The 27672-nt window shown below is 36.3% G+C and overlaps 1 protein-coding gene across 2 annotated transcripts in view; it reads right to left on the bottom strand.

Annotated features, from left to right (window-relative positions):
- Positions 1 to 27672, bottom strand: part of OSBPL11 (oxysterol binding protein like 11) — a 90892-nt gene that overhangs the window by 30878 nt on the left and 32342 nt on the right. The window contains exons 4-9 of one of the 2 annotated variants that reach the window (XM_004278807.3): positions 27412 to 27491; positions 25372 to 25548; positions 15182 to 15383; positions 11199 to 11344; positions 4872 to 5012; positions 1082 to 1580 (exon numbers count right to left, since the gene is read on the bottom strand). In XM_004278807.3, coding sequence (XP_004278855.1) covers positions 1082 to 1580; positions 4872 to 5012; positions 11199 to 11344; positions 15182 to 15383; positions 25372 to 25548; positions 27412 to 27491 — 1245 coding nt within the window. The remainder of the gene's footprint in view (positions 1 to 1081; positions 1581 to 4871; positions 5013 to 11198; positions 11345 to 15181; positions 15384 to 25371; positions 25549 to 27411; positions 27492 to 27672) is intronic. The other variant, XM_033403854.2, reaches the window with a different exon arrangement.

Genomic DNA, 27672 nt, shown 5'->3' with positions numbered 1-27672 from the left:
CATCCCATCACCTCTAGGCTTCAGGTTTTTCATTTCTAAAGTAAGTAAACTGATTTGTGAAGAGCCTAGGGTTAATGTGATGCAGCTTATAACTGGAGATAACAAACTTTTTTTTTTAACTAATAAAATATCTTCTAATGTTATAAAAGTTTTGATTAGTTTGAAACATTTGGAAATTGGTAAGACAGCACAACAGGAGTTAAAGATGAGGAAAGCTTAAAAAGGGGATAATATATTTTCTTCAAGGCTAAAATAACACAATTTCAAAATGTTAGGGTCATAAGCTTAATTATGCCATGCTTACACTGTAAGTTTATATTTAGAACAAATTTTCCTATGCACGAGAGTGTTCCTTAACATTAAAATGGCAGACCATTATATTTTCATTAACTCTGCAATGATTTCTGTGGAGATATTTTTGTTATTGTTAATTTGTTTTTTCTATTCTTAGCCAAAAAATATTGTATTTCCTTAAATTGTTTTTTCATAATCATTTGCTGGAGTAGATATAAAGTTTGGCAATATATTTTAAAATATTCTATGAATATCTCCTATGAAATACAAAAGATGTAGATATAGATTTACCTAGAAAATATTTCTTGAGTGCTGTTTATAATAACAAAAACATGTTTTAAAGCATTATTAATAACTTGGGAAAATGAATATTCAGTGCAAAAAAGGAGGACAAAAAACTACATAGAGAGAATCCTAATTTTATAAAACTAAAAGTATGAACATACACACATAGAAAAAATACAAAATACTAGTTAAATTTATCTATCTCTGGATGAAGAGATTAGAGATACTTGTAGTTTCTCCTTGATACTTCTAAGTTTTCTAAATTTTCTATAATAAAAATAATTTACATTTAAAATCAGAAAAAAAAGTTAAAAAAAAAGAATTCATATTTGTTGACAGATATGCCCCCTCCCCCCGCCACCAGTATTCTGAAACATACTAGGAGTTGGGGAAAAAAGTAGTACACATAGCAGTTCAAATTTATAACTAATATTTCTCTAGCTTCCCCAAATTTAAGGTTATAGTTTGATAATAAAAATTGGAGAATAATTTTTCTACTTACCTTCCCCAACCATTGTCACACCTATCGACATGCCTAAGAATTTGCTCTTAGTCCAGACGTGCACATTTACACACATCTTCTTCTCTGCACATTCTGCATAAAATCCTGAGACTGGAGGATGATGGGAAACCTGCTCAGCAACAAATCTGACTGTGTAACAGTCTGATCCCACCTGGCTCAAAGCCTCCTCTGATGGAGGAGCATGATTTGTGACAGCCTGGGTGGAAGAGCTGCTAATGACACTGGATGCTACATCGCGTTTTGGTATCCTCCAGGAACAGTGAAACGTTTCTCCAATAATAGGATTGTATGGTTTCTTAGCAATGGCTCCCTTACGGCCTTCATGAAATGAGGTAAGGTAGTATTCAACAAAACGAATCATTCTGTCCTCAGCTGTAGCTCCATTAGAGATGGCTATAAACAGGTCTGGATGAGACATAAAGTCTGCATACATTTCCAACAGGGAACGCTTCTCTAGGATAAATGTAGGCAGCACCACCTAAAACAACAACCACAACAACAACAACAAATCAACCAGAGAGAGCAATACAAAAAAACAGTAATTAGTATCTTCAGATAATTGAGGGGCTACTCTTTGTTTCGGTGCACAGGCTTCTCATTGCGGTGGCTTCTCTTGTGGTGGAGCACGGACTCTAGGCACACGGGCTTCAGTAGTTGTGGCACGTGGGCTCAGCAGTTGTGGCTCACAGGCTCTAGAGCGCAGGCTCAGTAGTTGCAGCACACGGGCTTTGTTGCTCCGCGGCATGTGGGATCTTCCCGGACCAGGGATTAAACCTGTGTCCCCTGCATTAACAGGGGAATTCTTAACCACTGCATCACCAGGGAAGTCCCTATAATATTACTTTTAAAAGAACAAAATAATGGGGAAAATGGCTATTACTTATTCACAACATGCAAGCCAGGACCACAATTACCTTCTTGGTTGCTGTAGCCCCAGCACCTAGCACAGTGTCTGGAATATAAGAGGGGCTTAATAAACATCTGTTGTATCAGTGTCATTGTTAGACAGGAGGTATATGTGACTGCAGTTTAGTCACCAGGTTCTTAAATGTTGCTCAGAAAGTACCATTCTTTTAAATGTTATACGGCTGTTCATAATTTGTGATCAGTTAATGCTAATGATTTTATATATAAACACAATACATATGTATTTCTTCAATTAACAATGCACAAATGTGGGGAAACGATATTAAATTCATTATTCATGTCAAGAGAGACTTTACCATCTGGATTATTATCACAGAACATTCTTTTCAAATGTTCTTATGCCTCATAAACCCCAACACTGTTCTTATGCCTTACAAACCTAAATCTACTAAGGGACAGCAAATACCATAATAACCAAATAAACTCCTTACCTGACTGCTCATTTTAACCTATTTTACAACTAATAGTCTTTTCTGAAACACTAATATAAAAAATATTTCTAGAATAAAAATGATACCTGGGCTTTCCTGGTGGCGTCCGCCTGCCGATGCAGGGGACACGGGTTCGTGTCCCAGTCTGGGAAGATCCCACATGCCACGGAGCGGCTGGGCCCATGAGCCATGGCCGCTGAGCCCGCGCATCCGGAGCCTGTGCTCCGCAACGGGAGAGGCCACAACAGTGAGAAGCCCACGTACCGCAAAAAAAAAAAAAAAAAAAAAAAAAAAGATACCCAGTTGAATACTAAGTTTAGATGAAATATGAATGTTTAAATGGGTTTCTTTATTCCTAAAACGTCTGCTTCTTAGTAGGCTATTAATTCAATCAATTTACTTAAAAACCCTCCTATAATTACTATAAGTCAAAGTAAAGAAAGAACTGTGTTTTTGATTTTGAAATGCTTCAAAGTGAATGCTAAAGGAAAAATGCTTTCTATATTTAAGTTGCATTTTCAGGTGAGTAACTCACTGGAATCAAACAACCTTTTAATATACACTTCCACTACCTTCAAAAACCTCAATTTGAAATATACCTTGTGAAGTCAATTTTGAAATCCCACACTAATGCAAAGTAGTGTCAATAGTAACTCAAAGTATGTAATTCCACAGTAGTAAATGTTTGACATACATAGGTTTTAAACCTTACTGGCTTTTTAAATCAATGTCATGGATTAATTGTTAAAACAAATTAAGGCACACTAATTTGATAAACTGGGAATGGAGAAGATGGGCCTAAAATTAAAAACTATAGATCAGTGCTTCTCAAACTTTAATGTATATATACATATTACTGAAATGAAGATTCTGGTTCTCTAACTTTGAGATTGGGGGCCGAGATTATGCGTTTCTAACAAGTTCTCAGGTGATGGTGATGCTACTGATCTTCAGACCACACTTTTTTCTTCTTTCAGTTTTATTAAGGCATAATTGACAAATAAAACTAAGATATTTAAAGTGTACACTGTAGTGATTTGATATACACATATATAGTGAAAGGGCTCTCACTATCAAATTAATTCAGGCCACACTTTTAAAGTAGCAAGGCTGTAGACCAGGGGTTTGCAAACTATGGCCTTTGGGCCAAATCTGGCATCCTGTTTGTGTAAATAAACTTTTGCTGAAATACATCCATGCCCATCCAACATATTATCTATGGCTGCTTTCACACTACAAAGGCTGAGTTGAGTACTGCTGATCCTTAAACAATATGGGTTTGAACTGCAGGTCCACTTATACATGGATTTTTTCCAATAAATATACAGAAATATACATGTAGAACATCATGTGCAAGACTTGTATTGAAGTGGATAGTCTATTCTTACACAGGATTAAGGTGAGTAGTATGTAATATAAAATGAATAATATGTTAGTTTTCTTACTGTTTTATAACCTCGTTTTCTTACTGTTTTACAACCTCGCTCTCAAAGAATTACATTAAAGTACTGTACCTCTCTCACAATGAGAGAAAAACTGTGTATTATCACAGGTATGTGGGTTTTTTTAAAAAATGTAACAATGTTTCCAATATTGTTTTATGAATATGACTGCAATACTGTATGTCATAAAAATTTTATAACAATTCATTCATTAGTGTATAGGCTAGGCTACCATGAAGCTGATTACACTAGGCTACCATAAAGCAATCATATTGCTGCTTCTTCATTATCAATGCATGAATCATTATATCTGTAAAAAAATTTTTTCACATTATCTTTTCATTTTTGATATCTAGTATATACTAGTAATACATATACATAGAAACAAAATTTGCATTAATTGAGTGTTTATGTTATTGATAAGGCTTCCAGTCAACAACAGATTATTAGTAGTTAAGTTTTGGGGGAGTCAAAAGTAATATGCGGATTTTCAACTACATGGGGGGTTGGCTACCCTAACCCCTACATTGTTCAAGAGTCAAGTATAGTTCCAACAGAGATCTATGTCCACATAGCTAAAAATATCTACTATCTGGTCCTTTACAGAAAATGTTTGCTGATCTCTGTTATAGATTAATACCCAAAACACTATCCAAAATGGGAAGTAAGAATAAAGTAGAAGTATCAATGACTTTAATGGTTTTGTGGGATTATATCCTTTTCTTTAGATTTTCCAATTCTGTATCCCAATGGATCCCTTTTATTTTGTACAGAAACAAGACTATAGGTCTTTATTTGCCATGTGACTTAATGCTGCACAAAAAACCTATCACATTTTTTATGAAAATAAATGCTGATCAAGCAACTAAGAAACCAACTCATAAAGATTAAAAAGCCCTGACAACATTAACAATCATAGGTATAGTCCTAATCGAATGATCTCCTTAGACTGTTTATCCCATTACTTACTCTTGTTAAGTCCATGCCCAGCTTGAGCTGTGATAAGAGATGTAGAATAACACTGCGTTGCTCTTCCACAGCTCCCAGGTCATCCTCCTTGTTGTCACAAGTATCCTGCACCTCATCATCTGCATTTATTTCTTCAGGTTCCTTGATGCAAAATAAAGCAAAAGTCTATTGTTACTAGTGCTTATTGAGAGAGTTGCATGGACATATATACACTACCAAATGTAAAATAGATAGCTAGTGGGAAGCAGCCGCATAGCACAGGCAGATCAGCTCGGTGCTTTGTGACCACCTGGAGGGGTGGGATAGGGAGGGTGGGAGGGAGACGCAAGAGGGAAGAGATATGGGAACATATGTATATGTATAACTGATTCACTTTGTTATAAAGCAGAAACTAACACACCATTGTAAAGCAATTATACTCCAATAATGATGTTAAAAAAAGAATAAAAGTATAAACATCAGATGAAGACATTTATATTGGGCCTAAATGAATCTGAGAACAGACAAAAATCTTTCTGAAAATACAACTTCCATCACTTGGCCATGGAACAGATTTCCTTCAATGAACCCATTATCACTGACATTGAACATATTGTGGTTTTGTCATAAATATCACACATAAAACACACAATATTTTGTGAAAACAGGATTTTTCAGAAAGAGTGAAAATGTCTCACCTGAAACTTAGGCTTTGCAGGCTTTGACTACCTGCCAGGGGACCCTACCACTACCTATATTTAAGATGTTTTGAGAATTAAATATTTGCCCTATTTCTAAGCTAACACTATAAAAGTAAAATTTTAAAGTGACTATACATGTCAAGTCTAACTTCTGTAATCTATATTTAGATATTCACGCATCCTTGGAGTTGTCAGGAAGAAACTTTGGGGATGAAGAGAATTCTAGGTGCAGGTACAGAAAACTTGTGGTTGTTTATGCAGTCTTAATGCCACAAAATGTTCTCTGCATAGTTCTTCAATCAATAAAACAACTCCTTGATAAACCAAAAATGTTTACTCTCATCTCAATAGGGTCTTCGCTCCAAATAACTGGTTAAGAGAAACCTAATTTCTTATTTCTATTTAAGCAACAAATAAAAGTTTCAAATCCCAAGATTCTATAATCTTATCAGATGTCACTTTCTGGGCTTCCCTGGTGGCGCAGTGGTTGAGAGTCCACCTGCCGATGCAGGGGACGCGGGTTTGTGCCCCGGTCCGGGAGGATCCCACATGCCACGGAGCGGCTGGGCCCGTGAGCCATGGCCGCTGAGCCTGCGCGTCCGAGCCTGTGCTCCGCGGCGGGAGAGGCCACAGCAGTGAGAGGCCCGCGTACCGCAAAAAAAAAAAAAAAAAAAAGATGTGACTTTCCATGTTTATGTGGGGATGGTGTCCCATCTCTCTCAGTGGTACCTCTTTTCATTACCTTTGTGCAAGACAGACTTCATGAGTATATTATCTTTGGTATTGTATCAAATTTTAAGTTATGAGGATTTTAAAAAGAAAATGGTTCTTCTAATGTCTCTGCCTTTAACTTTCTCTTCCCATAACCAAATCCTGTCAAACAAGAAGCCCATCTGTTCTATATAGCTAGGCAAAGAAAACCAATCCTAATCAGGTATAAAATCAAGAACTTAATGTTCCCAAAATATTAAAAACAAAGTACAAAACTTGGTGACACAGTTAAAGAATAATGGGTTTCTGGTTATTCTTTTGCCTTTGTTTTTCTCCTTTTTCTTCTCTCTCCTTCGAACAAAGAAATCTTTACTAGCTCAAATTCTGATAAATCAATTAATGGTCTAGTTCATTTCTTCAGAGACCAAACACAACAACTGTGTATATCAGAATTATTTCCGTTTTTATGACCTTGAAGAAAGATCCCAAAGGCAAGTTTTTCAATTCCCCTTTTCAATGGCTAGTAAGTCTGTCAGGAACTATTTCCTGTTTTCTACCCTAAGTCAGATGCACAATATAGTTTAAGTATACCAGTGAATGTTTACTCATTATGAAACAGGGGAAAACCTGATCATCCCTCTTTATATATATGAATTCCAAATATAACAATTTTTCATTTGAGAAATGTTGAGGGGAAAAAAACTAACAGATCTTAATTAAATAATGTTCTCCAACCTTCTGAAAGGTACCATTACATTTGAGGTCAGAACCTAGGACACAGATTAATAATGCAAATACAGCCTTAAATATTATTATACACAAAGTTATACACAAAGTTTACTTTGTGGTTTCCTCTAATGAAAATAATATTAAACTAATGAGATAAAATATAATCTGGTATGGGGATGTATGTATACGTATAGCTGATTCACTTTGTTAAAAAGCAGAAACTAACACACCATTGTAAAGCAATTATACTCCAATAAAGATGTTAAAAAAAAATCTGGTAGAAAAACTGAAAGAATACAGTTTTTGTTGTTTTTATAAAAATAGTCAAACCACTTACTAAAATAGAAAAAAAAGGAATTCTATTCACTATTAAATACTGATTCTAAAGCATGATGTGAATGGAAGAATTTGGAAGCTCTCTTTTCTTTTTGAAATGGCCCTCCTTAGAGATTGTCATACCTTTCTTAAAGAAAAGCTTAAGGTTAGGGCTTCCCTGGTGGCGCAGTGGTTGAGAATCTGCCTGCTAATGCAGGGGACATGGGTTCAAGCCCTGGTCTGGGAGGATCTCACATGCCGCGGAGCAACTAGGCCCATGAGCCACAACTACTGAGCCTGCGCGTCTGGAGCCTGTGCTCCGCAACAAGAGAGGCCGCGATAGTGACAGGCCTGTGCCCCACGATGAAGAGTGGCCCCCGCATGCTACAACTAGAGAAAGCCCTCACACAGAAATGAAGACCCAACACAGCAGAAATTAATTAATTAATTAATAAACTCCTACCCCCAACATCTTCTTAAAAAAAAAAATCTGGCAGAAAAACTAAAAGAATAGTTTTTGTTGTTTTTATAAAAATAGTCAAACCACTTACTAAAATAGAAAAAAAAGGAATTCTATTCACGATTAAATACTGATTCTAAAGCATGATGTGAACGGAAGAATTTGGAAGCTCTCTTTTCTTTTTGAAATGGCCCTTCTTAGAGATTGTCATGCCTTTCTTAAAGAAAAGCTTAATAAGGTAGGGCTTCCCTGGTGGCGCAGTGGTTAAGAATCTGCCTGCCAATGCAGGGGACACAGGTTCGAGCCCTGATCTGGGAAGATCCCACATGCTGCAAAGCAACTAAGCCCGTGTGCCACAACTACTGAGCCTGCGCTCTAGAGCCCGTGAGCCACAACTACTGAGCCCACGTGCCACAACTACTGAAGCCCGCTCCTAGAGCCTGTGCTCCGCAACAAAAGAAGACACCGCAATGAGAAGCCTGCGCACCACAACAAAGAGTAGCCCCCGCTCACCACGACTATAGAAAGCCCATGTGCAGCAATGAAGACCCAATGCAGCCAAAAATAAATAAAATATAAAATAAAATAAGGAAAGCTTAAGGTTAAAAAAAAAGCATTACAAAAATTCAAATAAACATGCTCAAACATATAAAATCCCTAAAAACCCAGAATGCTTAGCAAATACAGTGGCAAGGCCTGTTGAATTTCTAGGAATTCATACTATTTGGAGATTGCATGGCAGAGGGAAACCCCAATATTCTGCAAAACTCATACTAATCCCATTTTTTTGTCTTCCTGATTTCTGACTTGGACACTAAGGAACTGTGAGCTTCATTCTAGCCTCACTGAGGTTTACCTCCTCTATCACTTGACAGCAAAATTTCCACTACTGTAATGTACGTTTCGAGCTTGCATTGACACTCATATTCCAAAGAAGGCATATGTGAAATTTTTGAAAAATTCAGGTCTTTTCTGGTATGCTTGAGTGGAGTCTAATGTCTTTTGTAATTTAAAAAATAAAAAAATCTATGCACTTATTTTTTTCTATTTGCACTAGGTCATATACTTGGTCTACTCAACATTTCAAAAGATTTGGAAATTCAACGATCTTCTCCTCCCCACCTCTGTGCCCCATCTCTAACATATGCCTCTATCCTGACCTCCAACATGCTTTGTACTCTCATTTAGAAGTATGAAAATGTTGGAGTGTATGACCTATAGTTTATAACTTTTCACTTGTAAATTACATCTCTAGTCCTGATCTCTCTCCAAAGCTTTGGTTACATCATTTCCAGTTGCTTTTCATATACATTAACAATCATATGTCCTCTTCTCAAATAAAATTCAACATGTTCATAAACCATACTAAACCTTTTCTTGCAAAAAGCTCTTTCTTCCTAATTTTGCTAGCTTTGCGAATGGCACCACAATTTTAATCATTTAGTCTCAAAAACTTGGAGTCATCTTTGATCCAACCCTATATCCAGTCAATCACAAGCTCAATTGATTTTTCGTTTGAAATGCACATTACCTATTCATTTGTCTTCATTTCTACTTCCATAGCTTTCTATCCACACTTTAATTCCAAGTCATATCTATAACAATCTTTTTAAAAATATCGCATCCCTCTCCATGCTCATGATCTCATTATGTATCACATTAAGACTAAATTCTTCTGCATGGGTTTTATGTTCCTTGGGGGCACAGTTTACACTGTATTCTATGGAGCAGTGCTCAGGGGATTATCATTCCACACAGCATGCAACATGAATGGTCATTTGGATTTGTAAAATCCAACAACCCTGGGGTCATTTTCCATAAACCCGGTACTCTGCTGAATTTATTTTATCTAAATAACAATCTTATAAGGTATTACTACCCCTGCTTTACAGATGAGGAAGCTAAGCATGGTTAATCAATTGGCCCACATGTTAGTAAATGACAGGACCTGGGTTCAAAATCATCAGGCAAGCCTTTTCTGCAATAAGTACACACGCCTTAGTATCCCTGCTTGTGTTACTCCCCCATCTTGAGATTCCCTTACTACTATTCTTCTCTTCAAACCTTGTCTCCTTTCAAAGCCCAGTTTCAATTCCACTTTCTCTCCAAAGCATTCCTCATCCACTCTACTCATATACCTCTCTTCTTTCCCTGAATGCCCACATCCCAAGAATCTAAGTGATATCTATTAAGATGAAAAAAAATAAAAAATACTGCTTTATGTTATCATCTCATTGTTTCAGTATATATGTGTTGTGACTCTAAATAGATTTTAAGTCTCTTCAGTGAAAGAACTGTCTTCTATTTTTGTGTCTCCTCTAATTCTTAATGTTGGACTTGTCACATATTAGCTAACTTAATGAATACTTACTACCTTCTTGACTCCACAGATGAATTAGTCAAAAAGCTATAGGAAAAAAAGGATTTTTTTTCTTTCTTCTCCCCCACCCACCCTACTGCTACTGCCTGCCTCACTGAGTCAAGACCTTTGCCAGCTTTGGAAGTCCCTGTGTCATATGTTTCTCTTAAGAAGTAATTTGCTGTTATAAAAATAACCATAAACCGTGCATTACTCTTGACTCAGTAATTCTAGTTGGGAATATAACCTAAAGAAATAATCCAAATAAAGGGGAGAAAAAAAAATAAAGCAGTAGACAAAATGATAGAGCATTATTTATAAGAACAAAAAATAACAAACAACCTAGACATTCAATAGCCTACTTCAACCTAAAAACTTTTATTATATAGGCCAGAATAACATATAAGAATACCTATGAGAAGTAGCAAGTAAAAAGAGCTTAAAACAAAACTATCTATGTAATTATGATAACCTAAATATAACAGATGTAAACTCAAAAGGCAAAAAACCAGTATGATTTGTTACAGTGGTGGAACTATGAATAGAAGAAAACACTGTTTAGCTTCTGAGAAATGTGGACTTAATATTACTTTATAAAAATATTAAACCCTAAGACTGTGTGCTATTTTAAGTAGACTAACACTTTTAAAAATTGGTTTGGTAAAGTGCTTACTATCAACAAAACCTTAATGTTAAACTTTTAAACTTATGAACTTAATAGTAAACACCTAGTAAATAATGTTAAATTAAGAAATGTAAGAGATAAATATCATGCGAATAATTTTCTATTAGAAAAGCGATTTTCCAGAAAAAGAAAAACATGCAAATTTCATTTTTTAAATACATTTATATGAAGCAAAAGTAAACTAAAACTAAAAAGGCCACATAATTTAACCTGGAAAACTATGTACAAGTTTTACACAATAGACCCCTTCCAAAGCCAGTGCAGTTTAAAGTAGAACAACGTCTAGAGTATGCTCTCATTATGTTGATTTACATGTCCTGACAATGAAAAGATGCTTTTCAGTGATTTCTAATTTTTACTCCAAAACTCTATGTTCATATTACCTTACCCTTGCTAATAGTCCAGATTCTGCAACGCACTGCTCTTCTGGGACTGCCACTGGTTTACTCTGCTCAGTTGCAAAGGGCTGATCAGCTCCATTTTTATAGTGGTTTGATAAAGGTATCTTTGGTTCTAACCACTCGATTGTCGTTCCTGATGAAGTAAGAGAAAACTTTCGCTGAAACTTGCTCATAATCTGGAAAGTTCAGCAAATGTGGATTTTATTAAACAATTTTCTTTTGAGCCTACAAGACTAAAAGCAATTCAACCTGTTAAGAGACTCTGCAAGACAGTGACTTGTAGCTCATTAGCATGAGCATCACGATTGGGTATTTCACAACACAGCAACCTGCAACTTGAAATCAGATACCATTTAAATGAATCAACCCTGAATAGGACTAAACTCACTTCTTATGCAAATCTATGAATCATAAAGTGTATTCCTACCCTAACAGTTGATTTGCTGGCCTTTCTGCATGAACCCTGTCCCTCTAGTATGACTACGCAGTTAGGCTAAAGGAAGTCACCATTACAGGAGGAACCTGGGACTGTGAAACAATAAAATCTGCTTCAATTTGGGGTTGAACCTTACTCTCAGTAGCAATTTTCTAACTAATCAAGATCTTGATCTAATTTAAGAATTGCAAATACATGCCCATTATGTTTTTTCCAATCATATAAAAAAGCTCCATATACTTTTAAACTGAAAGGCTCTCCTACTGAATAAATAATAGCTGACCTAGTGAAAGATAGTGGTCACATTTAGAGACCTGTCATCTTCTCAATTAATGACTCAATGTCTCTTATTACCCTCAACTAGTTTAACAAAGTGGATTCTATGCCTAATCAATAATGGAAAATGTTCCATTTGATTTCAGAGGCTGATCTAGGTTTCACAGGAAACTTGGTTATATAGTGCTACGTTAAGGGATGCTCAGACTACCACAGCAGAAATTAAAAGGAGTATGGAATTTACTTAGTCTATAACAAAATCCCAGACTTGAGTAGAGGAATTAATTACAAAGTACCTATCAGGCTACCAGAGCATCTTGCCTTGCCACTCAGTTCAGTTTCACTTGGCACTGGCGGGGGGATTCATAATTAGGGGAATGCCCTCATGGGGTCTCTTTCAAAATTCCAAAGAAATGAAACCACTTTGTTCCTACCTTGAAATGTTTATTTTTAATATCAATATCTAGATTTCCTTACTTCTCGAAATAAAATGCACACAAACACCAGACTTAAGAGATCTGTTTTAAGAGATCACTCAACTGATAAACCATAACAAAACTCTTAATCAAACCAATCATTTGGTCTCAGGACCCTTCTACATCAATAATCACTGCTGTGCTTTTGTATAATATACATTAAGACCTCATGGGACTAAACACTAATTTTTATTCAGATTTCATTGCTTGGATCATTTCAAAATTTGAGTGGGAAGGTAATTCAGTTTTTTTTCTTCACAGTTTTATCTTCATTCTCAACTGACAAGAATAAATTTCTACCTACTTAATTTGGAAAATATGACAATTTATGGTGAGAAATACCAGTATTAGTTAATTCTCTCAAATACCCATAAATCTGTGCTCCAAAAAATAGTGATATGGGAGAATACCTTTTATTTCAAACACTTCTATAAAGTTTACAGTGTGTTTCGCATTTTTAATTAAAAAAATACAAATTTATATTGGGCATGCTTCATTAATCACAAAGCAATCATTTAAAAAATAAGACTATTAATTTAAACTACACAAATGAAATTCTAAGAATTTTAAAAATTACACAGTATTTAATTAATCAAGTATTTATTTTTTTAACTGAAGTATAGTTGATTTACAATATTATATTAGTTTCAGGTGTACAGCATAGTGATTCAGTATTTTTATAGCTTATACTCCATTAAGAGTCATTATAAGATAATGGCTATAATTCCCTGTGCTATACAATATATCCTTGTTGGTTATCTATTTTACAAACACCTATCTTCAAACAACTATGAGGTAAAACAAAAATTAAAAAGAAAGAAAGAAAAGCCTGGTGGGGAATGTACTAATATATTCACGGGGGCAACTTCTGCTTGGTAAGATAACATATGATTTTTCTTTCAATTGCATGGTAGTTTCTAAATTTTTTATAATGAGTGCTTTATAACAGGAGAAAATTTATATTGGACTACTTATAATTCCTCTAAGACAACAGTCCATGCTCACAATGCACAATTTAGGCTTTTCTATCTCTTTGGAATGCCCTCTCCCCTACCTCCCACTCCTGAACTAATTGGTTTTCTTAGCTTTTCTGTGCCTTTCCCAGACTTTTTTTCTACCAGAAGTGTTAGTCCATTCACATGTTCTCCCACAGTACTTTGTTCCCATTGTAAGTGGCACTTTACATATTATAGTTAACTATTTACATGTTTCTTCCCCAAGTGGACCATGAGTTCCTTAAGTGGAACATACATAACTTATTGGCCTCTGTAATACTGCCCTGACCTATATCTACAATTGCCATTAGCTTGTTATTGTTAGCTTGAAATATTGAATTTAGGCACACGTGAGGATGGGATTCATACCCTATCCATATCAAGATCTGACTTGGTAAACTTTTTCCTGCACAAAGTCTCAACATCTTCCTCAAATATCTTTCTTCCACAAGCAAGGGGAGTTCCTTGGATAAGAAAACAATGAGTATTGGGAAATACTAAGTTACTACTATTAATACAATGTGATGGGAGTGGGGGAGTTGGGGAGATGTTGTTAAAAGGGTACAAACCTGCAACTAGAAGATGAATAAGTCCTGGAGATCTAATGCACAGCACAGAGAATGTAGTCAACAATACTATATTAAATATTTCAAAGCTGCTAAGAGACTAGATCCTAAATGTTCTCACTACAAAAATGACAGGAAATTCCCTGGTGGTCCAGTGGTTAGAACTTGGCACTTTTACTGCCCAGCCCTGGGAAACTAAGGTCCCGCAAGCTTCACGACATGGCCAAGGAAAAAAAGGAAGAAATAAATAACAATTATGCGATGTGACTGAGGCATTGTGTACCACTTTGGTGGTACACAAATATATAAATGTATTAAATCAACATTTTAAACTTACACAATGTTATATGTCAATTATATCTCAATTTTTTAAATGATGAGCTTATTCATCTCACTTAATAGAAAAACTCATTTTTTGTTATCCCATGCAATAACATTCTTTTCCCCAGTAAATTAATTTCAACAAATAGGTGCTCTCAAATACTAGATGTACATCTTATTTTTCAAACTGAAAGGTGACTGACAGACTTTATTTTTTAAAATTATTTATTTATTTTTGGCTGCGTTGGGTCTTCGTTGCTGTGCGCAGGCTTTTCACTGCGGTGGTTTCTCTTGTTGCAGAGCATGGGCTCTAGGCGTCCGGGCTTCAGTAGTTGTGTCTCACAGGCTCTAGAGCGCAGGCTCAGTAGTTGTGGCACACGGGCTTAGCTGCTCCGCGGCATGTGGGATCTTCCCGGACCAGGGCTTGAATCCGTGTCCCCTGCATTGGCAGGTGGATTCTTAACCACCGTGCCACCAGGGAAGTTCTAGACTTTAATATATATATATCTCAATATGGAAATAATGAATAGTGGACTAAAGCAAAACTCAAGGAATCATTCCAACGTTTCTACTTTGATTGTCAAGAGAGAGTGATGCCACCAACTTTAACAGAAATATAGAAGACGTGAGTTTTGAGTTCAGTTTTTGACATGTTGAGTTTGAGGTTTCTAAAGGGATATGTAATTATATGAGACCTAAAATGGTTTTAGATTTGAAAAAGGACACAGTTAAAAAGACTTTGTATAACATTAGTGATAATTAAAAACCCAAGAGGCTTGCTGGTTTTCTATTCGTTTCGTTTTGATTAAGATTTTCTGGAGTAGAATTACAAAGGATACAGTTGGTCCTTTCCATGTTTTGACCTGCAATGTTAAGTCCTACCTTTAAGCAATAACTTACCTGAAGGCAATGAGCCCTTCTGATGTGATGCATGCTGCAACTGGAGAATATGAAAGCAGTCGTTTAAGCAGTTCATAGTTGCCATGGAAGTAGCCTTGAGCATTAAGAGATCCTGGTCCAAGGAACTAAGATGGCCAGAAGCAGGAAGGCATTCAATTCCTCTAATTAAGTCTCTTTGTTGTCCTTCAGCATGAGACATCATCTAAGGAAAACAACAATTCTGTGTGTCCCACTCAATTTCTGTGTAACATGTATACATACAGTTGCCATTTTAATAACAATATTCTGTATAACATGTAAACATACAGTTGCCATTTTTAGGGCATATTATGCCTAGAAATCTATTTTCAATTTGTTTGGCATTTAATAGTGCTTCTCAAAAGATGGTAACTTTTGTTGGCAGCTACACTTTTTCTTTGGCAGAAACAAAGATCAAAAGACTTCCACCTTTATATAAATTTCTTTAACAGTATACATTTATATAAGTCATCAGAAAGAACATTCCAGATCATTTTTCATAGCAGCATTAGATATTTCACTCCAAAGTAAAAATAATTCCCAGTCTGGGCTCTCAACCACTTTATTCACAGCACATCTGGACAGGCTCAATTTGAACCTACAGTGAAATCATGATAGTTTACATGCTTCTGCTTTCCCAGTCTAACTTTCTGGTCCCATTAGGTTGATTTTAAGCAAATACTGGATATAAGCTTTTCAAGTTAAAAGAGTTCAATACGCTTTTTGATAGGAGGCCTATCTATACAGTTCCTAACAGAGTCAGTGGAATAACAACGACGATGAGCAACCCAATTTTTAAAAATGAAAACTGAATTTAGGGGCTTCCCTGGTGGTCCAGTGGTTACGATTCCATGCTTCCACTGCAGGGGGTTCAGGTTTGATCCCTGGTGGGGGAACTAAGATCCCGCATGCTGCCACATGGTGCGGCAAAACAAACAAACAAACAAACAAAACCCCGGAATTTATTATGCTTAATTATTTTCAATTGTGAGCAGGAGGTTCTCAGATTGTCCACCCTTTGGAAATTATTTTAACTCAAGAAACTCTATAGTGGAGAGACTCCTTTAGATTTCAGAGACTCTGTTCCAGACAATTTTTAATACAGTTCACTGGAGGGCTAGTGAAAGAGAGATGTGAAATGATCCTACCAAGCAAATTAAATGTGTCATATATGAAACAGCCCCTGAAAACACATGCGTAATACTGGATCAAACAGTCACCCTTACCAGAAAAAAGGGTTGTTAAATGAAAAGTGTGGGTATGAAGGTATCTATACAGATCTTCCTCCACTTACAATGGTGTTACACCCCAATAAACCCATTATTAAGTTGAAAATATCGTATGTTGAAAATATCTTAAGTCAAAAATACATTTAATACACTTAACCTACAGAACATCATAGCTTAGCCTAGCCTAGCCTACCTTAAGTATGCTCAGAACTTTTACATTAGTCTACAGTTGGGCAAAATCATCTAACATAAAGCCTATTTTATAATAAAGTCTTCAATATCTCATTTAATTTATTGACTATTGTGCTGAAAGTGAAAAACGAATGGCTATATGGGTACAGGAAGGTTACAAGTGTATTAGTTATTTACCCTCATGATCACATGCCTGATGGAGAGCTGTGGCTTGCTGCCTAGCATCAGGAGACAATATCCTACCACACATCACTAGCCCAAGAAAAGATCAAAATTCAAAGACCGGTTTCTACCGAATGTGTATCACTTTCGCACCATTGTAAAGTCAAAAAATCGTACGTTGAACTATGGTAAGTTGGGGACTGTTTGTGTGTGTGTAAATGTTTTTGTATATAAATGCTAGGACTAACTCCCAATAATCCAAAATTATGAATAAGTACAAACACTTTGGAAAATAGTTTGGTAATATCTACTAGAGTTAAATATATAGAGCTAAATAAATATAATCCATGATCCAACATTCTTAGTTACATAACCAACAGATATGTATGTATATATGTTCATCAACTCAAATGTCTATCAACACTGGAACGAATTAAAAATGTTAAAGTATATCCATATAATAAATACCGTGCAGCAGTGAAAAGAAAGGAACTGCTACACTCAATACGTAAGTAAATCTCCAACATATGCTGACTAAAAAGAAGTCATACCCAAAGGAGCACATACTTTTTTTTTTCCATCTTTTTTTTTCATCTTTTTTTCATCTTTATTTTTCATCTTCATCATTTATTAGAGTACAATTGCCTTACAATGGTGTGCTAGTTTCTGCTTTATAACCAAGTTAATCAGCTATACATATACACATGTTCCCATATCTCTTCCCTCTTGCATCTCCCTCCCTCCTACCCTCCCCATCCCACCTCTCCAGGCAGTCACAAAGCACCGAGCTGATCTCCCTGTGCCATGAGGAGCACATACTTTTTGATTCCAGTTTTAGAAATTACAAAAACGGGCAAAATAAATCTATGGTATTAGAAGTCAGGATAGTGAGGAGGATGTAATGATGGAGAGGCATGAGAGGGTCTTCTAGGGTGTTGGTAATATTTAATTTTTTGATCCAGGAGGTAGTTACATGAAAATTACAAGATGCACACCTGTGTGTCAGGTTCTTTTATACCTGGATACATACTTAGAAGGTTAATTAAGAACTGGGATGAAGATCAAGGGAAGGGGGTCAAACAGATCCATTAGGTTTACCTCTGGTCTAATGAAAAGAACTTCTATGGCTAATTAAACGGAGCAGAAAGCCAGATAAGAAACTGTAGACAAAATTCTATAATTAGTTGAGGCATAAGCTCCAAATTTCTAGAGACAGTCTTGGTTTATGCTTAGAGTCCACTGTAATTATATCTAAACCTGTTCCAGTTTGAAGACCAAATTACATACTTACCCTATTTCTTCATTCTAAAAGAACTTCTTGGTATGTAATTAGAAATGGGAAGCTTGTATTATGCCTCTTTTGTATTTCTCACTGGTCTAGGGGTCTTTAATATAATTGCTCTTCCCCTCTGCTTCTAGCAATGTTATAAGCAAATACTAACTTTTACACTTGTCAGATTTCTTAAACAAGTCACAGTAAGAGCTAGTATTGCTGAAGGAAAAAAATACTGCTCAACTATATCTGAAACCAAACTGAATTTATTACTTTCCAGGCAAGGAAGAACTGTTCTTCCAGAACAAATCAAAGAGCTAATCTTATACAGGTTTTTTGGGGAATTACAACATTCAAGGATGGGTTGACTTTAAAAACAAAAGTAACAGAGTGGAGGAAGTATGGCCCTTAGGGATTAACATTCAGAAGTAAGTATACTAAAACAGGGCTGTTAATGACTGAATTGAGCTGGTTAAACAGGCTCCATGTTACTTGCTAAGAGCTTCAATCTAGAGCCAAACAAGAGGCTGTTTTACGCTTTCTTTCTTTTTTTAAAATTATTTATTTATTTTTGGCCATGTTGGGTCCTCGTTGCTGCGTGTGGGCTTTCTCTAGTCGTGGTGAGTGGGGGCTACTCTTCATTGCAGTGTGTGGGCTTCTCATTGCAGTGGCTTCTCTTGTTGTGGAGCACAGGCTCTAGGCGTGCGGGCATCAGTAGTTGTGGCACGCGGGCTCAGTAGCTGTGGTGCACAGGCTTAGCGGCTCTGCAGCAATGTAGGATCTTCCCAGACTAGGGATTAAACCCGTGTCCCCTGCATTGGTAGGCAGATTCTTTTTTTTTTTTTTTTTTTTTTTTTGCGGTACACGGGCCTCTCACTGTTGTGGCCTCTCCCATTGCGGAGCACAGGCTCCAGACGTGCAGGCTCAGCGGCCATGGCTCACGGGCCTAGCCGCTCCGCAGCATGTGTGATCTTCCCGGACTGGGGCATGAACCTGTGTCCCCTGCATCGGTAGGCGGACTCTCAACCACTGCACCAACAGGGAAGCCCCAGGCAGATTCTTAACCACTGCGCCACCAGGGAAATCCCCTCACTTTCTTTCTTGAACTTAGAGAATATAACTTCTTATTCTCACCATAAGAAAAACATTTGAAAAACTGGACATTTAAATTAAAAACACCTGTTCACTTGACTACACTCTTCAGAGAGCATAAAGGAAAAAAGGAAAGATGTACACTTATTATCTGTATACTTTTCTATATTATGTTATAAGCCAATAAAAGTTTAATAAAGGAAAAATCATAAGCAGGATACTGACAACATAAATAATCAGCTATCACAACATAACACTTTAGAGAAGAAAGTGTTTCCTTGTGCAAATGGCCCAAAAAAGCCACTTGCTAGTTCTGATGTTAGAAGTCAAGATGCCTAAGAAAGTGATGTTCTCAACTAGAAAAAATAAACTAAATTATAATTATAGTGCAAATGTTAAAATTTGGTTATGGTTCTTTCCAAAGCAAACAAATGAGTTGATCATATATTTACAATGAAATAGAACTGATTGTGTGAAGCTGTTTTAGTGATTGTTCCTGACATTATGAAACCAGTTCCTCAAGAAAGAAAAAATGTCAGGAAAGCTGAAAACTTGCTTAATCTGTGTTTTGTAGCTAGATATGGCAAATATGGTGATAGTGTACATCACTTAAGTGGCATCTAGTTTGTCTGAAAACCAGATGAGAATCATGATTTTATTGCTTGTATTTTAAATGTCTCCCTTACTAGATTGATCATGTTAGCTCCTCCCAGGGTACAGCATAGTACCAGCATGAAGTATGCACTGATTAATGGAGTGCTTGATAAACTGTACTAATAATAAACAGTAAATACTAAAATAGATCACTTTAACACTTTAGTAATAAATCTATGTTCAAGCACAAGATGACTCTATTCTCAATAGTCAGTTGCTTTTGCCAACTGTTACTTTAACTATTGCTGGACTTACCCATGGACTTTGATTAAAATACTCCTTTCAAACTCACTTTGAATTATATCTTTGCATTACAACCTCCTGGAGCTGGATCACTCTAGAACAGCATCTCAAACAGTGCTCTGCAGATTCTTGTTGGACTCTTGTCGGGCGGTCTATGGAGTCAAAACTATTTTCACAATAATTTTAGGAAATTAATTTGCCTTTTTCACTTGGTGGCATTTGCACTGATGGTGTGAAAGCAATGGTGGGTAAAACTGCTGGTGTCTTAGTTAGAATGAAGGCAGTGTCATCATCATCAACAGTACTAGTCATCATTGTATTCTTCACTTCCATGCACTTAAGGGGGGGGCGGGGAGCTGGGGGTGAGCCAGTTTTACTTAAGAATGTTCTTGAAAAATTAGTAAAAATTATTAGTTTTACTATATCTTGACTCTTGAGTACACATTTTTTAATAGTCTATGAAAAATGATAAGTACACTTCCGTTGCATATCAAAAAAAGTGCACTTCTGCTGCATACCAAAGTACTGTGGTGGCCTAAGGAAAAGCACTTATGAGACTGAGCTGCAAGCTGAACTAGCTGTTTTTTCCACAGATCACCATCTGACATGAAAGAATCCCACCTCTTCCTGGCACACAGCTCTTAAAACTGTTGTAATTTCCTAAGTGATCAGAGCATAGGGGCATCTTCTGTTACAATATTTGGTTTCCTGTAATAGCTTCAGAGCATAAAGGTGAAATGTGTTCTTTGTTATTCATAACAAACCGCTTTCAACCACAGTAGAGTTAACGGAGTGATTTTTGCAGAATCCCTCGATGGGGGCTGATTGCCAGGGGACTCAACCCTGTAGATTAGAGGGTTGGAACTTTCAGCCTCACCCCCCAACCTCTAGGGAGGAGAGAGGAGCTGAGGTTGAATTAATTACCAATGGCCAGTGATGGAGTCAATCATGTCTAAGTAATAAAGCCTCCATAAAAACCCATAAGGAGGAGGTTCAGAGAGCTTCTGGTTGGTGAACACATGGAGGTGCTGGGAGGGTGTGCAACCAGAGAGGGCATGGAAGCTCTGCATCCCCTCCCCAATATCTTGCCCTATGGATCTCCTCCTCTGGCTGTTCCTGAGTTACAGTCCTTTATAATATACTGGTAATATAGTAAGTACACTGTTTTCCCAAGTTCTGTGAGCTGTTTTAGCAAATGACCCAACCTGAAGAAGGGTTAATGGAAACCTCCCATTTATAGGTGGGGTTACAAACACAGGTGACAACCTGGACTTGCGAATAGCATCTGAAGTGGGGTCAGATACTATCTCAGATAAATAGTGTCAGAACTGAAATGAATTGTAGAACACCTAGGTGGAGTCTGCAGAGGGTCAGAGAACTGCTTAGTGTGGAGGAAGCCTCCACACATTTGGTGACCGGAGGACAGAAGTATAGGGTGTTGCAGTAGAAAAAAGGAGGAACACAGGGATGGTCCTCCTTGACATAAATAACGACTGTTAGAAACTATGGCTCTTCAGGCTTGGGGGTATGTGGTAGACATCTCAAATTAAACAAAATGACTTGCCACTTCAAGAAAAACAACTGACAGTATTTGTGGCCAATTATAAAATCTGAGCTTTAAAATGAAATTACAATCTTGGAAAACCTATGTCAGTTACCATGAGCTTGACAGGTTTCCCATACTAAAAGCCTTTTCTGATGAGATTAGTGGGGATCTTAATGAATGTGAATTTTTGATATTGTATACCAACATCTGTAAGACCTGCATAACTCTGAACTAATATTTTCCAAATGACTAATGCGTAGTGTTACAAAATTGTGCATAGGTTAAAGATCCATTCAAAGTGCAAGACGAACCAATGTATTTTCATGAAACAGAATATGAAAAGTTCACTGATATATATTAGATTCCACACTGCATCTAACACTTAAGAAACTGCCACTGTCAAGTTTTGGTGGCGTATCAGAGAAGAATAGCCACAATTAAAAAGCTATTAAAATATTCCTCTTTTTTTCCAACCACGTATCTGTGTGAGGCCAAATTTTTTTTCATATATTTCAATCAAAACTACATATGGCAATAAATTGAGTGCAATTATTTTGTTTGTTTTGGGAAAAAATAGTTGACATAAAAATACGTTATTTATATTAACATGTATGAATTTATTAATTTTTATTTTAAAATAAAACATTTAAAATAAAATTTTAAAACAAGTATTTTTGAAATACCTGTTTTTATGTAGAGATAACTAATAAAAAATAATAATAAATAAAATACCTGTTTTAATTTCTAATAAATTTCTAGTAAATATTGGTAAATTTAACCCATGTAAAACAAAAGCTCTTTGAGGTCCTCAATCATTTTTAAGACTGAAAGGGATCCCAAGACCACAAAAAGCTTGAGAACTCTTACCTGGAACCATAGGTCAGCGTGGTATCAAAAGTTTTCTCAATGTCTTTGAAGAGAAAAAGGATCTGCATAGTCTCAAAGTACCTCCCCAAGATATTTATTAACTACAGAGGGAAAGACAGCAACTTTACAGTGGAGAAATCCAGTAGAAGCTACCCTAACCAAGTGATCAAGGCCAACATCACCAGTAATACAACATACTGACATCATGAACTCCTTGATATAGGTACTAAGGATACATATCTTCTAGGGTATTTTTCCCAAAAATGTATAATCTCACTCAAATACTAAGAAAACATCAGATAAATGCAAATTGGGAACATTAAATAAATATAACTGGATCTTCATAGGTGTCAAGGTCATGAAGGATAAGGAAAGACTGAGAAACAATTACAGACAGGAGACTAAGTAGTAATAACAACAACTAAATGCAACATTTTAGGACAGGATCCCAAAACAGAAAAAGAATGTCAGTGGAAAAACTGTTAAAATTTGAATAAGGATTATAGTTAACAGTATTGTATCTATATAATTTCCTGGTTTTGATACTATGTTATGAAAGATGGTAACATTACAAAAAGTTAGGTGGGGGATATATATAGAAACCCAGTACTACTTTTGCAACTTTTCTGTAATTTAAAATTAGTCCAAAGTAAGCATTTAAAACATGTTCTTGGACTTCCCTGGTGGCCCAGTGATTAAGAATCCACCTGCCAATGCAGGGGACATGGGTTCCATCCCTGGTCCGGGAAGATCCCACATGCTGCAGAGCAACTAAGCCCGTGCGCCACAACTACTGAGCCTGCACTCTAGAGCCCGCACGCCACAAGTACTGAGCCCGAATGCCACAACTACTGAAGCCCACGCACCTAGAGCCGTGCTCCACAACAAGAGAAGCCACCACAATGAGAAGCCCACGCAACGCAACAAAGAGTAGTCTCCACTCGCTGCAACTAGAGAAAGCCCGTGCATAGCAACAAAGACCCAACGCAGCCAAAAATAAATAAATAAAATAAATAAATTTATTAAAAAATTTTGTCTGAAGGACAAAAAATGGTATAAACTCTCCAAATGCACTATTTTCTCACAAATAGAATTATTCCATTGGAATTCAGAATGTTCCTAATAGAGTTATAATTTTATCATTTGACCTGTTGAGTTCTTAAAAGCAAAAACATCAACCTAGTGAAAACACAGACACTCAACTAAAACTTTTTTTTTTGGATGTGGCATTGGCACAGAGATTGCCAAACAATGGTCAACCCTCAAATCCTAGGATATTTACTGGTGCCATAATTCAGGAAAGCTGCCATTAAATTAGTCAGTTCTGTAAGTAAATACCTGTCCTTCCTAAAGAGGTAGTTGTGAAACTTTGGGGACACACACTCTCTACATACAAGTGTCAGAGTTACATGCTAAACATTAACATGCTATCACAATGATATGAAAGGTATATTTAAAATCACAGAACATTATAGTGTGGGTACTGTAAGAAATTACCCCTGAGTGTGAGAATAACAAAAGAACCATTAGAGCAAGAAAGAGAAGCGTGGGTGATTAAAGTCATCACAGTAGAAGAGAAGCTGAGATATGACAACAGTCTCAGTACAGCAGGTCCTAAAGATCCAAGCACAGACAAGCAGAGGTCTCCACAGATAGCTAAAATCTCAAATACAAAAAGGTTCCTTTTCCGTGAAAATGTGCACCAAAATTCATGACAACTTCAACAACATGCGTTTTGCTTGTTTTGAATTTTTTACTGAAGTATATATACTGATATACAGTATTACAGATAGAAAAGTACACTTCTCACAAGTATATAGGCTTGATGAATTTTCATAAACCAAACACACCCATGTAACCAACACCCAGATCAAGAAACAGAACATTATCAGCATCTCTGAAGAACCCTCAAGCTCCCATCACTAGCCATGATCAAAGATTTCCAAAAATTTCATGGCAGCCTAATTTTTAAGGGTTAAGGAACATACTATGATACAAGTCTGCCCCTAGATATTTTTCTTTATTCTATCCCTTATCTTAACCACTTTTAATATTTCCTTTTCTTTCACTGTAGATTAATATATCAGTACCTTGATTTCCTTAAGACACAAACACCAATATTTATCAACAGATTGAATATCATCAACATAAATACTAAAAATGTATTGTTTTATGAAAAAAGGTATTTATAATTGTCACTTATTTATAACAGGACTAGAAAGTGAGTCAAAGCTATTGTTTGTTTATCTCAAGGATGTTACTTCATCTCTTTAAATCTCAATTTCTTCATCTATAAATACAAACCAAAATAACTTGATAGAGGGAACATCCTCCCCAGCTTCCTGCCTTAAATCATTTGGGTGTGATTTATAATATTATTTTCACAGTTCACTAAACAGATATTTATAAGCTCTACCAAAATTAACTCAGTAAAATACACCCAGATTATTAAGAACCTAACAACTGCATTCTTTATTAACTAGAATTATTTGGTACTCAGTTTGAAAGAGAATGAAGAAAATGGTGAGATAAGGCAACATCAAGGATTTAACTATTCTATTTTTTTGTGTGTGTGGAATTCTCTATTTACATGTACCAGTTAAAGAAGATAGTCAGTTGCTTGACCATATAGTCTTTCCACTAGGCTTAATAACCCTTTTGATCATAAATTTTACATTAAAGGAATCTGTACTCTTACTTGAGAAATGAAAGATGCAGACTTTTGAAAGATGACACTGTACACAGAACCTAGTTGACAGACTTGAGGAAACTTAGGACACCTAAAGAATCAGGGACTCTTTAAGACTTAAACATTGAGGGCCCCAGAAGACACAGGATTTAAAATTTTTGTGTGTCAAAACCAAGCAGTTAAGATTATTTTATGCATTTTAACTTGATTTCAATTCATACTTACTTCTCTGACTTCCACAAGATGGTCTGGAGGTAAGTTAGTTCTTTTGTTCACTGATTGTAGTTTGGAATGTCCAACATTAAAAAAGGAAATGGCATTTTGACTGGGTCTCCTCTGGGATATAGGAGAATTACCACTAGATGCAAGTGAGAAGCTCCGTGATTTCAGAGGAGGATTATTCTATTAGACAAACAAAGAAAATCATTCCTTTTTTAAACTTCAGGTTAACCCTCAACCTATACTAAACTAGAGTCTTTTACACACAGACAGTTTTAAAAATAAATTAACCTCAAAATTCACTACAAGAATAGCTCTGAAGATGATAAAATTTAAATCCTTCAAAGTTTAAGTATTTCACACATCCCATAGTAAACTGGTAACACAGTTAGAAAATTAATTCCAGGTCTGTGCTGTCAAGAACTTTTTTTATCCACGTTAGAATGTATTAGAATAACAATAAATTTCTAATTTCAGATCTTTAAACATCACGATTGAAGCAAAAAATATACTCAGCAATACTCAATATAATGTTCTAATGTAACATTCAAGTATCTTTGAAACAAACTAGCACTTTCTGGTCACTGCCAATGCTTAGAATCTTGTAGCACAAATAAAGCTTTTATGCTGGATTTCAGACTATAGGCCTAAATCACAACTTTAAAAAATTTAGCTATGGGGAAAAACCACTAGGAAGAAAAAGAAAAGTAGGTATGGAATCCTTTAACTATGCTTCCCTATATTATTTTGTAGACATTTCTAACCTCAGATTTCAAGTACTGAGACCCTCCTTTTCATCTTAAAAAATAAAACACCCCAAAGGAGATACACAAATGGTCTATAAGCACATGAAAAGATGCTCAACATTATTAGTCATTAGAGAAATGAAATCAAAACCACAATGAAATTCTACTTCACACTCATTAGGATGGCCATAATAATTGTAAAAAAGGACAGTAACAAGTATTGGTAAGGATGTGGAGAAATTGGAACCCTCATGTATTGCTGGTGAGAACATGAAATAGCTTGACCGCTTTGAAAACCAGTTTGGCAGTTCCTCAAATAGTTAAACAGAGAACTACCATATAACCCAGTAATTCTACTCCTGGGCATAACCTAGAGAACTGAAATCATGTGTTTACACAAAAACTTGAACACAAATGTTCACAGAAGTATTATTCATAACAGCCACAAAATGTAAGCAATCCAGGGAACTCCCTGGCGGTCCAGTGGTTAGGACTTGGCGCTTTCACTGCCATGGGCCCGGGTTCAATCCCTGGTTGGGGAACTAAGATCCCGCAAGCCACTCAGCATGGCCAAAAAAAAATAAAGCAGGGCTTCCCTGGTGGCGCAGTGGTTGAGAGTCCGCCTGCCGATGCAGGGGACACGGGTTTGTGCCCCAGTCCGGGAAGATCCCACATGACACGGAGCGGCTGGGCCCGTGAGCCATGGCCGCTGAGCCTGCACGTCTGGAGCCTGTGCTCCGCAACAGGAGAGGCCACAACAGTGAGAGGCCCACGTACCGCAAAAAAATAATAATAAAATAAAATAAAACAATCCAAATGTCCATCAACTGATGCATAAACAAAATGTGGTACATCCATACAACAGAGTATTATTTGGCCTTAAAAAGGAATAAAGTATGATACATGCAATGACATGGATGAACCTTGAAAACATTGTGCTTATTGTAAGAAGCCAGACCAAAAAAGCACATATTGTATGATTCCACTTACATGAAATGTCCAGAATAAACAAATCCACTGAAACAAATTATATTAGTGTTTGTCAGGGGACTGGGAAGCGGGGACTAGGGAGTGACTGTTGATGGATATGGGTTTTCTGGAAGGTGATGAAAACGTTCAGGAATCAGACAGTTGCAACAGTTGTACAATCTTATGAATATACTAAAAACCATGAAATTGTACACTTTAAAAGGATAAATTTTACGGTATGTGAATACTATCTCAATTTTAAAATGTAAAAAAATAAGTTAAAAATCTTTTCCCATTTTTGTGCATTAATATCATATATGAATCCACATACCTTGCCAATAGCTTCAGTGTGGTGTTGTGTACATATCTGAAGTCTGCTAACCCAATGCTGTCGCTCTTTAGCATCTGTGGCTGATAAAAAGTATCTACAAGTTATTCACTTTTATATTTATTTTTAGAATACAATTAATTGTCTATAGCATGAAGAACAGATCACTGAAAATCAGGGATTGGTCTTACTCTCCCTAGAGCAAATGTCCCTGACCAGAGGGAGGTAGGAAAGAGGCCAAAGCATCAACCTTGTTAGGTAACA

Source organism: Orcinus orca, chromosome 5, assembly GCF_937001465.1.
Source record: "Orcinus orca chromosome 5, mOrcOrc1.1, whole genome shotgun sequence".
Taxonomy (NCBI): Eukaryota; Metazoa; Chordata; class Mammalia; order Artiodactyla; family Delphinidae; genus Orcinus; species Orcinus orca.
Note: the sequence above shows the minus strand (reverse complement) of the source record. Positions and strands in the feature narration are given on the sequence as shown.